Source organism: Ylistrum balloti, unplaced genomic scaffold (assembly GCF_031769215.1).
Source record: "Ylistrum balloti isolate Yb309-2 unplaced genomic scaffold, AGI_CSIRO_Ybal_v1 Utg370678, whole genome shotgun sequence".
NCBI classification, from domain to species: domain Eukaryota; kingdom Metazoa; phylum Mollusca; class Bivalvia; order Pectinida; family Pectinidae; genus Ylistrum; species Ylistrum balloti.
Window position 1 is genome coordinate 305,978 of NW_026782409.1, and position 18,682 is coordinate 324,659.

The 18,682-nt window shown below is 35.9% G+C and overlaps 1 protein-coding gene across 1 annotated transcript; it reads right to left on the reverse strand.

The window, feature by feature from the left end:
* Positions 1–6,946: 6,946 nt before the first annotated feature.
* LOC132557482 (sodium-dependent phosphate transporter 2-like) lies at positions 6,947–14,062 on the reverse strand. The gene is made up of 11 exons (XM_060221971.1): positions 13,873–14,062; positions 12,544–12,648; positions 11,955–12,095; positions 11,166–11,251; positions 10,544–10,640; positions 9,887–10,006; positions 9,365–9,457; positions 8,558–8,586; positions 7,880–8,001; positions 7,496–7,681; positions 6,947–7,184 (listed from the first exon to the last, which is right to left on the reverse strand). Exons 1-11 carry the CDS (start codon positions 14,060–14,062, stop codon positions 6,947–6,949), a joined length of 1,407 nt encoding a protein of 468 aa, XP_060077954.1.
* Positions 14,063–18,682: the final 4,620 nt, after the last annotated feature.

Genomic DNA, 18,682 nt, shown 5'->3' on the forward strand with positions numbered 1-18,682 from the left:
CAGCCTGGAATAAAAATGAGAACAAGTCGGTCAACAGAAGGGCGCAACTAGTTCCTATAGGCACACTTATGTCTGTAGTCTGTTGGATGATCGTGTTGATTAGCTCTACGAGGTATAGTTAATCAGAACCTCATTTTATGATTTCGTCCTCAGTATATTTTTTCTTTGATTTAGCCGTTGGGCTTCGTCCGTCGTCGTCCGCCATCTGCCGTGCATAACCTTTTGACATTTCAAACTTCTCAAGTTTCACTATTGGGACTGAGCTCAGGCTTGTATGAAATGATCCTGAGATGGTCCTGACCTAGTGTTGTTATTTTTCGGGTTTGTCTGAAATCCAAGATGACCGCCATGGCCGCCATCTTGAAAGACATCTCCAGTTCCACTGGTGCCATTGAGCAAAAAATTGGCTGGAATGTTTAGGTGATGTAGACCACAACGAAGTGGTTTTTTTAATTTTTCGAACTTGTCAAAACTTCGATACGGCAGCCAGGGAGGCCATTTTGTTGCTTTGTTTTCCTGTGCAACAACTTTTTCAAACTTTTTCTCAAGTTTCACCAGTTGGATTGAGCTCTCACTTTACTATAAAAAATAGGTTACACTTGTTTCAGTTTTCTACATCTCACTAAAACTTCCATCTGCTTCATGGAAAACAGCTTCTTAGTAAGATTTCATTCAAAGTAGAAAAATATTCCTTCTCCCTGTTGAAAGTTTTTGTAGTCAGATGACGTTAAGGCCCGTGGGCCTGTTGTTCACGAAATACACAGTTTAATTCAAAACCATATATTTTTACCGCCGTTCATATTTATTTCTTGGAAAAAACGAATCCAACAAGAAAAATCTCAAGCTGGAGAAATTTCTATGAAACCAACATCCTGCGAAGTTCAAAGTTCATATGCGTGTTAAAGTTCATCTTCTAGGCTTCAGGAGGATACCAAGTGGTATATAGAATTCTATTGGGGAAAAAAAAACAAAAAAAGAAAAAAAAAAAAAAACTCTTGAAGCCAATAAGCATATTCTACTTCCTTCAACAGCTAGTTGTGGCATGTTTCGGCGGGGAAAAAAGATCTCATATCAACACAAGAAGGATGTTTTTCTGTTGAGAGTGGGTATGGTGATGTACAGATTGGAACGTGTCTAGAATAGGATGTTGAAGATTAGTCAAATGCTCCTTGGAATTTTTTAAAATCCACATATTATTAATTGTAAATGTAACCAGATTTCATAGTACTTTAAGGTTTGGTTGGACAGCTCGTACTAGTAAACAATATTTATATAGTTCACATACCATAAACATGATAAAAGCACCAGACTTACACACAAGCGGTAGGAAAGCATCAGAATTACGCACAAGCGGTGGGAAAGCATCAGAATTACACACAAGCGGTAGGAAAGCATCAGAATGACAAGCGGTAGGAAAGCATCAGGATTACACACAAGCGGTAGGAAGGCATCAGAATTACACACAAGCGGTAGGAAAGCATCAGAATTACACACAAGGGGTAGGAAGCATCAGAATTATACACAAGCGGTAGGAAAGCATCAGAATTACAGACAAGCGGCAGGAAAGCATCATAATTACACACAAGCGGTAGGAAAGCATCAGGATTACACACAAGCGGTAGGAAAGCATCAGAATTACAGACAAGGGGTAGGAAGCATCAGAATTATACACAAGCGGTAGGAAAGCATCAGAGACACAAGCGGTAGGAAAGCATCAGAATTACAGACAAGGGGTAGGAAAGCATCAGAATTACACACAAGCGGTAGGAAAGCATCAGAATTACACACAAGCGGTAGGAAAGCATCAGACTTACACACAAGCGGTAGGTAAGCATCAGGATTACACACAAGCGGTAGGAAAGCATCAGACTTACACACAAGCGGTAGGAAAGCATCAGAATTACACACAAGCGGTAGGAAAGCATCAGGCTTACAAGCGGTAGGAAAGCATCAGAATTATACACAAGCGGTAGGAAAGCATCAGAATTACACACAAGCGGTAGGAAAGCATCAGAATTATACACAAGCGGTAGGAAAGCATCAGAATTACACACAAGCGGTAGGAAAGCATCAGAATTACACACAAGCTGTAGGAAAGCATCAGAATGACACAAGCGGCAGGAAAGCATCAGAATTACACAAGCGGCAGGAAAGCATCATAATTACACACAAGCGGTAGGAAAGCATCAGAATTACACACAAGCGGTAGGAAAGCATCAGAATTACACACAAGCGGCAGGAAAGCATCAGGCTTACAAGCGGTAGGAAAGCATCATAATTACACACAAGCGGTAGGAAAGCATCAGAATGACAAGCGGTAGGAAAGCATCAGAATTACACACAAGCGGTAGGAAAGCATCAGAATTACACACAAGCAAGAGGAAAGCATCATAATTACACACAAGCGGTAGGAAAGCATCAGGATTACACACAAGCGGTAGGAAAGCATTACACACAAGCGGTAGGAAACACACAAGCGGTAGGAAAGCATCAGAATTACACACAAGCGGCAGGAAAGCATCAGGCTTACAAGCGGTAGGAAAGCATCAGAATTACACACAAGCAAGAGGAAAGCATCATAATTACACACAAGCGGTAGGAAAGCATCAGGATTACACACAAGCGGTAGGAAAGCATCAGAATGACAAGCGGTAGGAAAGCATCAGTATTACACACAAGCGGTAGGAAAGCATCAGAATGACAAGCGGTAGGAAAGCATCAGAATTACACACAAGCGGCAGGAAAGCATCAGGCTTACAAGCGGTAGGAAAGCATCAGAATTACACACAAGCGGTAGGAAAGCATCATAATTACACACAAGCGGTAGGAAAGCATCAGAATTACACACAAGCGGTAGGAAAGCATCAGAATTACACACAAGCGGTAGGAAAGCATCAGAATTACACACAAGCAACACACAAGCGGTAGGAAAGGAAAGCATCAGAATTACACACAAGCGGTAGGAAAGCATCAGGATTACACACAAGCGGTCAGAATTACACACAAGCGGTAGGAAAGGAAAGCATCAGAATACACACAAGCGGTAGGAAAGCATCAGCATCAGACTTATTACACACAAGCGGTAGGAAAGCATCATTACACACAAGCGGTAGGAAAGCATCAGAATTACACACAAGCGGTAGGAAAGCATCAGATTACACACACAAGCGGAAAGCATCACACACAAGTGGTAGGAAAATATCAGAATTACACACAAGAATTACACACAAGCGGTAGGAAAGCATACACACAAGCGAATTACACACACAAGCGGCAGGAAAGCATCAGAATTACACACAAGCGGTAGGAAAGCATCAGAATTACACACAAGCGGTAGGAAAGCATCATAATTACACACAAGCGGTAGGAAAGCATCAGAATGACAAGCGGTAGGAAAGCATCAGAATTACACACAAGCGGTAGGAAAGCATCAGGATTACACACAAGCGGTAGGAAAGCATCAGAATGACAAGCGGTAGGAAAGCATCAGTATTACACACAAGCGGTAGGAAAGCATCAGAATAACACACAAGCGACAGGAAAGCATCAGAATTACACACAAGCGGCAGGAAAGCATCAGAATTACACACAAGCGGCAGGAAAGCATCAGAATTACACACAAGCGGCAGGAAAGCATCAGAATTACACACAAGCGGTAGGAAAGCATCAGAATTACACACAAGCGGTAGGAAAGCATCATAATTACACACAAGCACACACAATGTTGATGAAAACGTTCGTACAGTGTTTGTGATTACAGGGGTTTGTATGGCATACTATCCCATATCCCCCAGAAATATTGTTTCAGACCCCTGTGATAGTATACCATACAAGCCTTCATCCCCAAGCAACATTGCTACAGACCCTTGTGACAGTATACCATACAAGCATACTATTCAACGACTCGCTCCCTCCCCCCCCAATGTAATTGTGTAGTTAAAAAATATCAATTTTGCAAATAGAAAATGTGATGATTGAAAGAAATGTAATTTAAAATAATTTTTGTGGTTTTTTTTAGTAAAATAGTAATATTTCGTAATAATAAAATGAAAAAATAATGTTTCTTGCATGCCAAGAAACACCAAACGCGCCATACACGCCATTCAAGTCATATTCCGGTGAAAAAAATATGTATAGACTCTAGGGTACCGCCGAAAACTTAATGACGTCATCAAAACCATCCCGTCAGTCCAAATACGTACTCTACCATAACCAAAAACATCAATGACGTCATCAAAACCAGCTCGTCAGTCGAAATACGTACTCTACCATAACCAAATGCGTCAATGACGTCGTAAAAACCCACCTGTCAGTCTTTTCTTTTATTTAAAAACACCAATGACATTATCCTGGCGTCGGCGCGTGAGCTTACCCAAAACTGAGGCCCGACCCAGTATTGCAAGCAATTAGTATACACTGGTTGTATGCGATGGCACTTTGACAAAGAGAAACGATCTTTCACTACACAATTTGGTAAGATAATTGCGTGAAAACTATCCTCACATTGACAAATACGCAATTATATATTCGCAGATATTGTAAACGCCAATGAGGCCGATTTGATTCAGTAATGTATGCGTAATCAGACCCCAATGAAAATCCCGCATACTTAATATGTCAACGCGAACTTCCGCCTTACACAACCAGACAAGTGTACTTGACTTCTCTGTTGTGATATCCAACGTGAAAGTGAATAAAATTAATCATGTCATTTCTAAACAGTCGAAAATATACCAGCATTTCAAAACATAGTTTATATAGTCGACATATTTTTCAACGGTCCACACAGGCCACTGTCTTTACAGATGGGGAAGTTCCCGTCATGCTAGTTGCTGTCACGTTTTCAAACATTTCATCCTGGGTTTTGATAATGTCGACTTAGTTTGTTTGTAATATAAATAATACATATACAATAATGAATTCATTTGATTTTGTAGCTCATAATCTCCTTTTTTCAAGATAATCCCTAAAATCAATTATTGGACGTCGCAAAATCTGTGACGTTTCCGCAACAAAGATGAAAATAAATATCTTATAGCTACGTAATGTAAACACTCCGCACTTTGGACCTTTCATTTCTAAAGAAAAATTGCGCAGTTTACGCGCGGGTTTTACGTCAGCAAATTAAACAATTCATAATCTGTTGTTTAGTTTGATTCTAGATTCAATATCCAATACCAGTGTCAGCGGCAATCTCTTGATTTGGAACTTTACATTGTTGCCAAGATTTTACATTTTGCACAAATTTCACTGATTTGATGGAAAATGAATTCAAAATTTCGAATTTGGCCGTTTATAGTCATCTTCTATAAAAGTTTTAGACTGTTTAGGATGTGATGGATCGAATCTCACATTTAAAATTACAAATATGTATTATATCACTGTGTAGCATTTCAGTATTTCAGTTCTTTTCATGAAAATTGTCAAATTACTTTGTATATGCCTTCAATTTTGCCATGGCATGTTTCAGGGGTGCAGATAGCGAAGGTGCTCGTAACTCCTGGAGTATCGAGGATGAACAGCAGTGTGATTGCTCAGAAATGTCAACCTTCACATTGACAAGGGCATGTGAAAATGTTTCTAGAGATGAGGGCTTGTATGATACGCTTTTAGTAGTAGTATACCATACAAACCCTCATCCACAGAAACATCGTTACAGGCTCCAATGTACACCGGTACCTCGTCCCTCTTGATTCCTATTTGTTGATTTCAGTATTTCACAACCTTAAAGAGAAGCTACAGTTTGCATAATTATACGCTAGCATTCCAGATCATCGACAGAATGGACCAAAAAATCCCATAATTTTTACAAAATATTCCAGAAATCCTAATGCTGTGTCACTGTTAGCCCGCACCCGTACCTGGAATGTGAAGAACTCGAGCAAAGGAGTGGATGTTTGTTTGAGTTATTAACGTTCAAGATATAGGTCTCCGTGACCTAAATCTATCGATGTTGTAAACAAAGTGACGAAATGAAATCGATGACTACGCAACGCGGAAAAAGAGACATTCCCATTAGTATCAGGATTTGTTTATTAAGTGTATGTGCAAGTTTTTTTTGTTTTTTTTTCAAGGCCGGATTGGGTGTGGAACATCATCGCAACATCCAGGGTCATATTAGGACTCGTTTTTGGACACACAAATATAGGAAAAAGGCAAGGAAAGAGAGAACAGAAAAGAAAAGATGAGATAATAATTAAAGTATTGAAATGAGGTCAGGCGGTAAAATTTAGCTTCTCTAGTGATATATATTTGTCATGTACTTTTCATACCAAACAAACATCCTAATACTACCGTTTTACATCAGTTTACAAAAGTTGTATTCGCCACTACGTACATAAATCATAAACGTATGAGATTTAATATGAAATAAATACTATCCAGCACATTTTGACGTCAGCATTGCTGACTAAGATACATTGTACGGTTCCCATCAAAATAGCCGTTCCATATGACGGATTACACTGAGAGATAATTAATTGTCAGTTTGAATTAATTCACAATCGGTATAAGACCCCAAAGGACTGTAAATCAAAACATTCAGTACATTATATGCAGTAATGTTTGACTGCAAAGCTCTGACATTTCCATCTGCCATAACGGCCGTAACAAGACAGTTCAATTAACCGAGTGGTAAATACAGGATATATTAGAAACAACTTCACAGAACTGGTCACAATTTTGTATTGTTTTATTAATATACATGTATTTTTTATGATATAGATATTGTTTATTTACAATTCAATGATATGATAGTCCTTGATATATATGATGACATTTGAAAATAAATGTTAATGTACTTCTAAAATTGTGAAGTGAAACGATTCCAATAGGAATATATGATTTTTTTCTTCAATTCATTTGAAGCTACCCCAGACAAAGAATACAAAAAAAGTCATTCTAATTCAGGGCGCTGTCAGTTTCCTCTGAGCAGAAGAAGTATGTTTTATATTAGTTTCTGTAATCCAAACATGGCCAACGCGCTTATGGCACCACTGATCGGAAGGGTTACCACCCATGCGATGATAATGTTCCTGAATAACGCCCAGTCGACGTTTGCCTTTGAGCGCACCCTGCCGACGAATACAACTGATCCAATCTTGCAATGTGTCGTACTGACGGGAAGACCTATGTTTGAGGCTACGAGAACTGTCAAGGCTGATCCAAGCTCTATACAGAACCCACTGAAAGTAAAGGAAATGAGGGGTATATAATAGTGAGAGTGCAATCTGCTGCAGTGACAGGTTAATCAAAACAACATATTATACAATGATAGTTGTAAGCTGTTCTTGCTACGAGTTTAATCACTATAGAATTAAAGTTATTACCCTAGATTCCGAATTCATTGTTCTCGTGTTTTTACTTTCTTTTTGGTTTAACTTTGTTACAGTCATGTTATTCTGATATGCTACATAACGATGTTTTCTTTGTGACCCTTCTGAATAACAACGGCATAGCTGTTTATATGTAAGGTGAACTCATGTATAGAACATACCTCGACGGCGTTATTTTGGTGAGGTCATCCCCAACCGTTTTAATGACCCGTCGTCCCCAAACCCACAGTCCGATGACCATCCCTACTCCTCCATATACCAATATCCATATTGGCGTAGCTGCTGTTTGTAGGGCAGTTCCCTCCTTTGCTATCAACCATATCGCAATCAATGGGCCGATGGAGTTACTGTTTGAAATAAACAAGCTCTTTGTAATCACACCTATCTAAACTGCAATAAATGGGATATAATAGAACAGGTGGTCAATCTAACGAAAATGAATATTATTATTGTCTCTGCTTTTGTTGTTTGTTGAAGAAATACTATCACTTCTCCTAATTGTTCATATCTAAATCTGGCGAAATGATTTGAATATAGATCTATACCTGACGTCATTTCCGCCATGCGCGAATGCTCCAAAAACTGCTGTAAGTATCTGGAGGAAGGAGAAGAGCTTGGCAACTTCCGGCTTGTCGGTAATATTTTCTCTGGTTTTTACTCGTGTTTCCTGGTGATAATTAATAGAACAGAAATAGGAATTGAAATAGAATATAATAGACCAATATATGCTTCAACTTCTGTGGATTGTTAATGACTGACACAACTACACCAATGTCGAGAGTCAAGCATAAAAAATGTCTTATGGAAATAATGGTGTATTTAATGTATTCAGAATTTAAGACGACGAAGCGATGATCAGTCAGACCGATAACACTTTGGAAAATATGTTTTCTTTGCTTTTTCTCAAATATAAAATTTGATCTGTTCACTTTTTACTTAATCATGTGAGAAAAGCGCCATGCCTTCCCTCCAAAAAGTGCTTTTTCGGTTGACATTACCAATGCACATATTCGAAATATCTCTCATTGTTTCATGTTTTTCACCAAGATTGAAAAAAACCTCTCATGTGCATACTTGTAAGAATCCATTACGATGACCATGATACACGTAAATTCCAAATGTGCTTTTACACCTTCGTGAAAATAATGATAATAAAACCTTTTATAATTCTGTTTATAAAATCATAGTTAATGTATAAGTCACCGCAAAAAGGAAAATCTTACCTCGGAGTTATCCTCAATCTCAGGGACATCTGTAAAATAACATAATTATGTTAATTATTTATATAAAATATAGCTGAATTATTGATGTACGATAGACAACATTGATTTATTGATTTGCCAATTAAAAGACACACATTCTAGAAGAGATACTGCTGTTTGAAATTACACTTCAAAATATTTATAACAATTTTAAAATGAGAATCAATTTTAAAATAGTTCTTTGTTAATTATGGGACATGCTAATTTCGACGCTCAGCTGAAACCTAATTTTATTTCAATTCCGAATTAATAATAAATAACAAAAATGCAAAAAGGTCGTTTGTACCTCTTCATTAATTTCATCTAGATTTGAACATTTCTTGCGATCGCGATTTTCAGTTTCATCACAAGTTTCAAGATTTAGGCCCTTTTCATCACTGACGAGTCCTAATTGACGAAATAACTAAATAATACAGTATACCATTATTTGTGTTCTACTATAACTAATTTGTACTAAAGGTAATATTCAAGTATGTATCTTTTTTATACATTCTGCATGCCAACTAAAATATCACTCTTATTAACTGCATCTATCATTAAATTAAGATTTATATAAGATGTTTATGATTTTATGCGAATTTAATCCAATAAATAGCATGTTATTTTATAATATCATCGTTATATAGATAACAAATCAAGGAAGAAAAAAAAAAATTGGTAAATTATGTATTTTCTTATCAACAAATGTCATAGAATATTGTATATGACATATGTAGTTATTTCGGTATGGAAATTAGTAGTTCAATATCATCCTGCCATTATACCAACCTTCGGTAACGTTGAATTGTTCAAGTTCCGTAGCATTGTCATCGTCGATTTTCCCTTCTTCTTCAAACTTCCGAATACGTTCTCTACAATCATCTGAATAGAAAAGGCACATTGTGTTGTGAATTTGAATTTTCTTCACAAAGATCAGAAGAGAGACAAGATTTTGAACGGAATATTTTTTTGTTTATCGTCTTTCCTGACTAAACCACATTGCGTATATACATGCATCTATATTTTACGTTTCTAGATGAAATACCATGTTTCTGTGCTTCAAGTAATCGATTTTTTTCATATCACGTTATCATTATGATACACTTTTAAGACATTAAGACATTTAACGAATTATATCTGCCATGCCAGATGATACTTACCTCACAATACAGAGTGTAATTAATTTTGCAAATTGATCAAAAGACACTTCCTGTAATATTCCGATATCAGAGGGAAACTATCTCAAACGAACGATAAACAATTAGCATAAGTATTGATGCTGAAATGAATCATGCTTTCTTGTGACTTTACCTGAAATTTTCTTCCGATACCAAGGTACAAGGAGATACCTTACTCCGATCGCCACTATGATGGAGATTCCGAAGGTGATTATAAACACACCGTACAACGGGATTTTGTCGAAATGGAGCACTGTAAAACAGAAGACTCATTGCATTAGGACATAAGCATGGTGTATTGTTAACATTTTGTAGATACTAGGAGTTCGATCAGGCCAAGCAGACATCCAATACAACATTATATTAAACTTTAAGCCGTGGGTTCTATAAAAACCTGGATCTCAAATGAAACTACAATAAAACGTTATGTCAAGGAATATTTCTATTGCGCAACTGATATCGTGTATAGTAGAGGCAATTTGGAAATAAAATATCAACGAATACCTGGAAAAAGAGAAGAAAATGATGGAACTTATTGCAATACGGGAGTAGTGACCTCACCGCTAAATTTTGACATTTAAAAAATTATTTTCCTCATTCGCTTAGTATCACTGACGAGTTCTAGCGGGGCGAAGCAGCTGTAAGCTGTTGTTTATTCATAAATGATAATACAGATAAACTTGGCCTCATTCTGGCTTTAAATCGTCATACTAACAGAGAGTCTCGAAATATCTAACTTTGAAAATGCTCAACAATACTAAGGTAACAATTACTATGCAACAGAACTTACAAGTGGAACCTTCGTAGAAAATGGAAAATAGATTTATGGCAGCTGTAAGACCGTAAAAGATTGGCAACAACTTAAGACCAGATTCCAGGGCTTTGTCCTATAAAACACAAGGGTGAGTACTTTATTTCCTTATCTGAAATGTTATTTTCTTCAACATGTAATGACATTATCAACTCGGTTCTCCAATTGAGAGCGTCAAATTTCTGTGACCTAGATATCAATGTAGTTGTAGATGGAGTAAAAACGACTTTTTCTTTTCCAAAATTACTGGTATTTAAACGATTTTTAATTTGTTCACCACAGAAACATTTGTAAAACATACTATACTGATATGTCTCTGCTGTGTCTTTTATGGATGTGGAGTCAAATGTAATGTACAAACACAACAACTGGGAATTGAAAACAGAAAAATTTGTGAGGCGCGTTCGGTTATACCAATTTCTCGTATAGTCTGCAAATTGACGGTGCGTTCGATAACACGATCCGATTATTTCTCGTCTGATTGTTACCATTATAGTGAGTATTTGTTTATAATAAACTTAATAAGTTACGAATACATTTATTATTAATTAATTATTTATCAAAATCAAGTGTTACTACATAGATAACCATGATTACGCACCTTCTGCAATACAATTTTATTGACGCACATGAATGTTAATACAGACACGGCACCGGAGAGAATTGGCGAGAAAAACCAGGATCCCACTGTAATCAGAATGAAATATTATATTTGTACAGATAGTAGGGTTATTTTCATAAAGTGTCCTTACATTTGTCATTTCAGAAAGTTCAGACTATTTTCTGTTGCTATTAACTTTTCATAATACAAATAAAGTATATCAATTTTCGTGCCGTCGCTTTTTCATCAAGAAAATCATTAAGCTGAGCAGTCATATATGTGTTTGATTCAGTGAGGCACTGACTGAGAAGCTTTCTCCGTCTTTGCGTTTTCACGCATCCCATATGGGACATCCATATTGGATAATTAACATAGTACTGTGTGACCTTTGTCATCTGGACGTGTGATCATATGTCATGAACAAAATTAATTATTACACACAATTCTGATGACGAGATTATAGTTTTATTTAAACTTGAGGTATGGCATACTGTATTTTTTGGTATTTTTAAATATGCTTTTTCTTTATATGTTTGTTATATAAAAGTTTTACCATATCCAACATTAAAGCTGTTTGATCAACATTGTGTTTACCAAATTTTTGTTTTACAGGTTGGAGAAAAATAGTCAATAATATGTGGGTATGTGGGATAATTTATGTTAAGAACATCGACAAAGCTTCGTTCTGATCTAAATTCTACATATACGCGTAGATGGAATATTTATATCCCACATATCTACATATGGTTGACACCATTAATATTATATTTAAACCGTGACTAACACTACCTATGAATCCGATTTTGATCCATTTGATTCCCGCTGTCCCTCTCGCCACCAGGGAAAATCCGATCGCTGCGCCAACAATACTGTGCGTTGTTGAGACAGGAAGACGCATAATTGTAGCAGATATCAGCCAAACACAAGACCCTACGTAAAACATCATCAGGAAATATAGCTAAATGATCACCAGACTGGAATTTATTAGATCCATAACATTCAGAAATAATCCTAGCTCCTAGCTTCCAAAAATACTTAATTATTCAGAATCTGATGTATTGATGTATAGCTGTCAGCAGTTATTAACAACACTAATGTTAAGAATGATAATTCCATTGTGATTTCAAAACTTAAGAGTTGATTTTTTTAATTACTGTTAAGAACTCGGTCGATTTTTTATTTTTATTTATCTATTTTTTTTTTTTTTTTTATGTTTTTTTTTTTTTTTTTTTTTTTTTTTTTTTTTTTTTTTTTTTTTTTTTTTTGTTGTTTTTTTTTTTGCGTCTGTGAGCTGGAAAATGGACATCGCTCACATTATTATGCTCCAGTTTCCTACTGATACCTTACAGGTAATTATTCCATCATGTTCTCGTATTACCTGTAAGTGTAGCGATGTTCCCCACCGTGAGAACCTTCTCAGAGCCATTATTGTACATTTCTACATCAATTATGCCTTTCCGGATTGTGTCCGATACTCTGTAACCTGAAAAAAGTAATATCTTTATGTAAATTACTGTAGTAAAATATCATGTTAGTGTTACCACCAGGATTTTGCAAGTTAAGGGACATTATTCTTGACACAAATGGCATCATGAATGGTCTTTAATGGAGTCCAGTCTAGAGAGCTAGTATTGTGTTCAGCTGCAGTATTTCAGCATCTCCTATCAATTCACCTTGTTGACTAAATAGACCACAGTTTGACAGACTTCATGCATACAAAATACATAAAAAATGTATACATATATCAACTTTCTATGCGATAAAAAAAATTAAAAGCATAAAAACAGTATCAAATTCGGCCAGCCTGAATGATGTACAGTGCAAGATTTTCACCTGTCGTTCAGCAACTAATTAGCATAAGCCTTAGTTGCACTAAATGAGGCCTTATAGGCTGTCACGTCATGTCAACTTCAACGACTGGTAGCCGACACCGTGGAAAGAAGAGGCGAAATCAAGAACTGTCGTAGTATGCGATGTCTGATAATTATCGACACCCTGGGCATTTTGGCTATTGAGAAGTCTTTTTAAGATTTTAAGATATTTCGCCACTGTGATTTAGAAAAGAAGTCAAGGTCATTCATATTACTAAACGTGGTAGCTCTTCATCCCAGCATCATACAGGCCCAATATCAGCACACTGGGCCTTATGGCTATTGAGAAGAACATATTCGACCCATGTGACCTTGAAAATGGATCCAGGTCATTTATATTAACAGATTTGATAGTCAATGACCAGAACTTCAAATGTATGAAATATCAAGGCCCAAGAATTTGTAGAACTTGAGCTTGGACCCCTACCGAAAACCGTAGATTGACATTTTACAAAAAACATATTAATTATTTGTCATCTTACATAACATATCTAAAGATCAATTAAATGCATTTAGCCGTTAATGATATAATGCCATTAGAGGTAAAATCGGATATAACATTATAACTATGTAGCCTTAAACCAGCGTGATCTTGTTGATTCAGTGTTTGTTATTGAATGAAAGTTATGGTATTTTCGTATGATGACACTACCAAACTAAAGTGATTCTGTCTTATACATGGACATTGGCTGAGCTGCAACGACGTAAAATAATATCAATACTTGAAAAAAAAACATACAATCAATTCCTATTAAATGTGAAGATGAGGACATTAATCCTAGAAGACTGAATTGGTAAAATGTTCACTATTTAATGTTATCTGTCATTATACTTACCGATGAGAATGGCTCCTAACATTTCAAATATTGTTCCAAGTATGCAGGCTTGTCGCAGAGTCAACACTCGCGAACCAACAGAGGTCCCGAAGGAGTTGGCAACATCGTTAGCTCCGATTCCGAATGACAGAATAAAGGCGATGATAAAACCAACGATCACCATCCATAGATAGTCCTCTGGGAATTCCATGTTTTATGTTTTACAGGACTTGTGTTTCCTGCAATTACAAAAATACAATTAATATAATTCAAAACAGGTGCAACTAGGTTCTGGATTTCCCCACAAATGCTAACATTTTAAAATTGCTTTATCATCATTTGAGTTACCTTGCAACAAAATCACTATTAACTATGTGCTATGCTGCCACCTTTTATACGGTGGAAACATCATACGTTACCCGCAACTCTAGATAAACAAAATAGTGATCACGTGATGCAAACACCAAGTAAGAGGTGTGGTTAGTTTCATTTATAACGAATAACACAGGAGGAAACAACATAGGTCCTTCTCATGGCAAAGAGAAATGAATGTACCATAGTTTCGTAAAGGATGCAAACAGAAAACATCAACATGTCAACTTAATCATAAACCAAACTAAAAAAAAATAACAACAATAAAACACACAAGCAAAAAACTGAAAATACAAACATGTCAATATAATCATAATCCAAACTCAAATTCTATAAAACTGCGAACAAAATAAAAATGTGAACAAAAAAAAGATATGCACGGAGGCTCCTGAAAAAAGTACCAGGAGAATAAGACCAGGTGCTCCGAAACAGTACGCGTCTTCTGCTTCATCGCCAACACCCATCATCTAAGCCTTGGTCAATCCAAGTAAGCAATAACACGTTCTCAGTATTTTGATATTTTAATGAGATTATTGAGAAATTGACAAAAAATTATTTCCGGACAAGATTGAAAAGAAAAAACCCAACATTTTCATGTCATGATTACAAGGTCTATTTAGGTGTAAAGGAATATATTGATCGCAAATGACAAACCTCCTCCAAACATTATGGTCCCAAACAAAATAACCACACGTTCGGGTTTGAAAGTGACGTGAGAGAAATTCAAGCTCGTAACTTGAGGTCAAGCATTAGTAATCACAGCCTGAGAAACGTTCAATGTTGTTGAACGATATAATCAGCGAAATACTACAACTGGTATTCTTCTCACGAGTGAAACAAACTATGTTCTATAATGAATGAATTAAAATATTCCGCAACATGTTTAAAACAAAACCATTGATCACTACATGTTTCCCAAATCTGAATGACTTGAATACAAATATGCTTCTGTGTTGTAAAGAAAGGTTAGACATCAACTGGGTGCCTGTAGGAGACGTGTGAAAATTTTCCCAGGGAATTTACTTAATATTCCATTTCGATCCTTTACGTTCTGCTAAGGGGATATCGGAGAGTCTAAGAACTGTTATTTTCAGATGCGTTCAAAATATCTCGAAGCATATGATTGAACAAGTCCCTCCCCTCCTTTCTCCCAAACATCTCCATGCAATTATTTTATCATCAATTGTTTATCTTAACACACGTGTTCAGCAGCATAATAATGTAGGAAAAGCAAGATTTCCTCAACAGAAATTTACTAAAGAGATATGTTTTATCGTTAGGTTTTGGCAAAATTTATCATTCAAGCAATGCTCTCATTTCTTTCAGAAAAACTATTGTGTTTTGTAACTCTTATTCATCATATCTATTATCTACTCGTTTCGTATTTCAACATGAGAAAAAGAAAGTAACCATATATTTAACAAGTCTAGTTGGATAGATATATATTGGAAAATGAAATAAAAATAAAATTAAATATTGTGCTTAAGTATTATCTAATGTTAAAGAAAAAAGGAAATATCTTAACCTATTAAGTAAAAAAAATATTATATATTTAGTGAATTACTTTTAAATCTCAGACCAACTTAGTGATGTCATGCGTTAACTGACAAGCTCTACTCCTGTGACAAACTCTACTCCTGTGACAAACCCTACCTCTGTGACAAACACTACTCCTGTAACAAGCCCTTCTCCTGTGACAAATTCTGCTTCTGTGACAATCTCTGCTCCCTCGATAGACCTTTTACTTTGACAAGCTCTTCTGATAAAGTGTCGAAACTCACATATGTCAGACTTCAGATACAGAACATGTAGCTGTCTTATATATGGTACGTAGCGTGTCAAGTGACTGTCTACACAACTTATTGTCCATAAACTGGACCAATATATTTTTTGACAAGTGATAGTGTATTTCTTAAGGATGCATTGTCAGGCCTTTACTATTGACAGGTGACATGCTTTGTTTCAGTACATCAGTACTTAAAACAAAGTATCAACTTATTTCTTGTTTTGATTCTGTTTCATTATTTTGTCACTCACTTGTCAGTATAAAAAAGTTATAAATGTATTTGTTTATATTTGTTTTGTTATAAGTTAGTTTCGTTTTGTTGTTGTTTGTTTATTTGTTTTGTTTTCTGTTAGTCTGTTTGTTTTTTTATTTTACTTTATATATTACTAATAGTTGTCTAGGATTAGTCTTCCTAGAAATATTAGTTTTAAAGTGTACAAATATATATTGATAATTCAATATGCTAATGGCAGTGAAATACAGACCCAAACCCATACCAATAAAATATCTTTATCTACTTCTTTATTTAACTAAAACAATTTGTAAACATTTCATACAATGAGGGATAATTCAGATCTAAATTTTTTTAAATTTTTTTTTTCGTTCTTTGAATAAATGGAAAACCAATCATTTCCGTGGTGATCATACTCGTGCGATTTCGCGGATTATCTGTGAGACACGTGTGCATTGTATGTACTGTTACAACAAGATTGCATGGTTTTAATTCGTTACAATATGATTTCATTATTTGAAAAGAAAATCAGAAAAGTTGATCGGTAAAAACTACTTACTATACAGCAAATAATCAATATAAAAATATAAACATCGGTATTCCTCGCGCATCCCATACGTTTTCTTAAAATCACAATATTTATTGATGCTGTAACCTCACCAGTACTCTCTGCTCTAATAATTGAACAAGGTTTAGACACCACGACCAATTAGAAAAAGTTTAGACACCACGACCAAATAGAAAAAGTTTAGACACCGCGAACAAATGGAAAAAACTTTGGACACCGTATCCAATTGGAAAAAGTTTGGACACCGCCAATAATTGGAAAAAATCTTGGACACCGCGAACAATTGAAAAAACTTTAGACACCGCGACCAACTGGAAAAAGTTTGGACACCGCGACCAATTGGAAAAAGTTTGGACACCGCGACCAATTGGAAAAAGTTTGGACACCGCGACCAATTGGAAAAAGTTTGGACACCGCGACCAACTGGAAAAAATTTGGACACCGCGACCAACTGGAAAAAATTTTGGACACCGCGACCAACTGGAAAAAATTTTGGACACCGCGACCAATTGGAAAAGGCTTCGACACCGCGACTGATTGACACATTTTATGGACGTACCAGCTGAAATGATAACGCAATCAGAAGGTCGGTATTTCATTGTTGTTTTAGACTTTTGTTTGTTGTCGTTTGCTTTTGTAATTTTTTATCATTTATTTGTAGTCCTAACTGACCTGTGCTGATCGGTTGTATACTTTACCAGATATCAACTTGACATTTCCATAGGATTAATTAAACTGTCAATACAGCCTTTAATTAAAATAAGAGAAAACACAAGAAAAGCTACAGAATTTAAAAAAGAAACAGACAAGTTTGATTATGCCGTGGATGGGTGCATGTATCTACTGGTATTACTTCCAAGTCATTTTTGCTTTCTAAAGTATTATCTAGATTCGAAACCTGCTTTAATGAAATTCAGATTTCATAACGTCCTTATGGATTGGTTTCTTTTGATCGTGATGACATACAGGTAGGGTATAGGAATTGCTGGTCCCAGGTGTACCAGAGTCTTTAACAATGGTTTTATCTGCTTAAAGGTCAGTGTTTTAGTAGCGTACCGACAACTTTGTCAATTTTCAGTACAATGTGGAAAGATGTGGTACCCTGCTGAGCGTCTCTCGAAAACACAATCATTCAACACGTGCTCTCACCTCACGTGCCTCGACAGACTATATCATTTCATAGGACCTTACACAATGTGATATCAAATTTTTCTTGTTGAAATGCTTCTTATATTGAAAAATAATAAATGAATAAATAAAGTTTAAAATGAATATTTGATTTATGTGCTAAAATGGCTGGATATCAAATCAGCATTCCAATGCACAGTTCGCAACTGAAGTATTGTCAATTAAAAGAGTAAATTTGTTTCGAAAATGTACTACAAAGAATCATTGAGATAAGTTCAGAAGATATTGTAGAAATTCACGTCATTTTATACCAACAACTTCAGTGACGTATTGATCATAATGATCAGTTTTAACAATGTGAACACTTTCGAAAACAGACTCACGTTCTAAACCTAATACCCACTCAATTTTAGAGTAGACAGCTATGAGCACGTCTGATTACTTCAAATCCATATTAATACGAATCGTCCGTGTTTATTGTTTACAAGGTAGAATACAAACTTTCACAAATTACAAAGCCGTATCACAACGCACCCTGAAAATCACGCGTATCTTTTTTTCTGACTTTATGTCAGTTGTCTTTTGTCACAAAGTATTAACAAACACACAGCCGAAGTGAACTATTGTCCAATAAAACGCACTGGAGAGAAAAAAGACACTGATACATACTCCATGAAGAATATATAATGAGGTGCTGGTATACGAAACCAGTCGGTAGGAAGGTCATTCACAAGATATCGGTCAT

Excerpts from the sequence above, each read along its gene's own strand:
- LOC132557482 (XM_060221971.1), bottom strand. The coding sequence starts at position 14,062 with ATGGAATTCCCAGAGGACTATCTATGGATGGTGATCGTTGGTTTTATC. Across the intron at positions 12,096-12,543 it reads GAACATCGCTACACTTACAG|GGTCTTGTGTTTGGCTGATA; the intron begins GTAATACGAGAA and ends TGTTTTACGTAG. Across the intron at positions 10,641-11,165 it reads ATAAAATTGTATTGCAGAAG|GACAAAGCCCTGGAATCTGG; the intron begins GTGCGTAATCAT and ends TGTGTTTTATAG.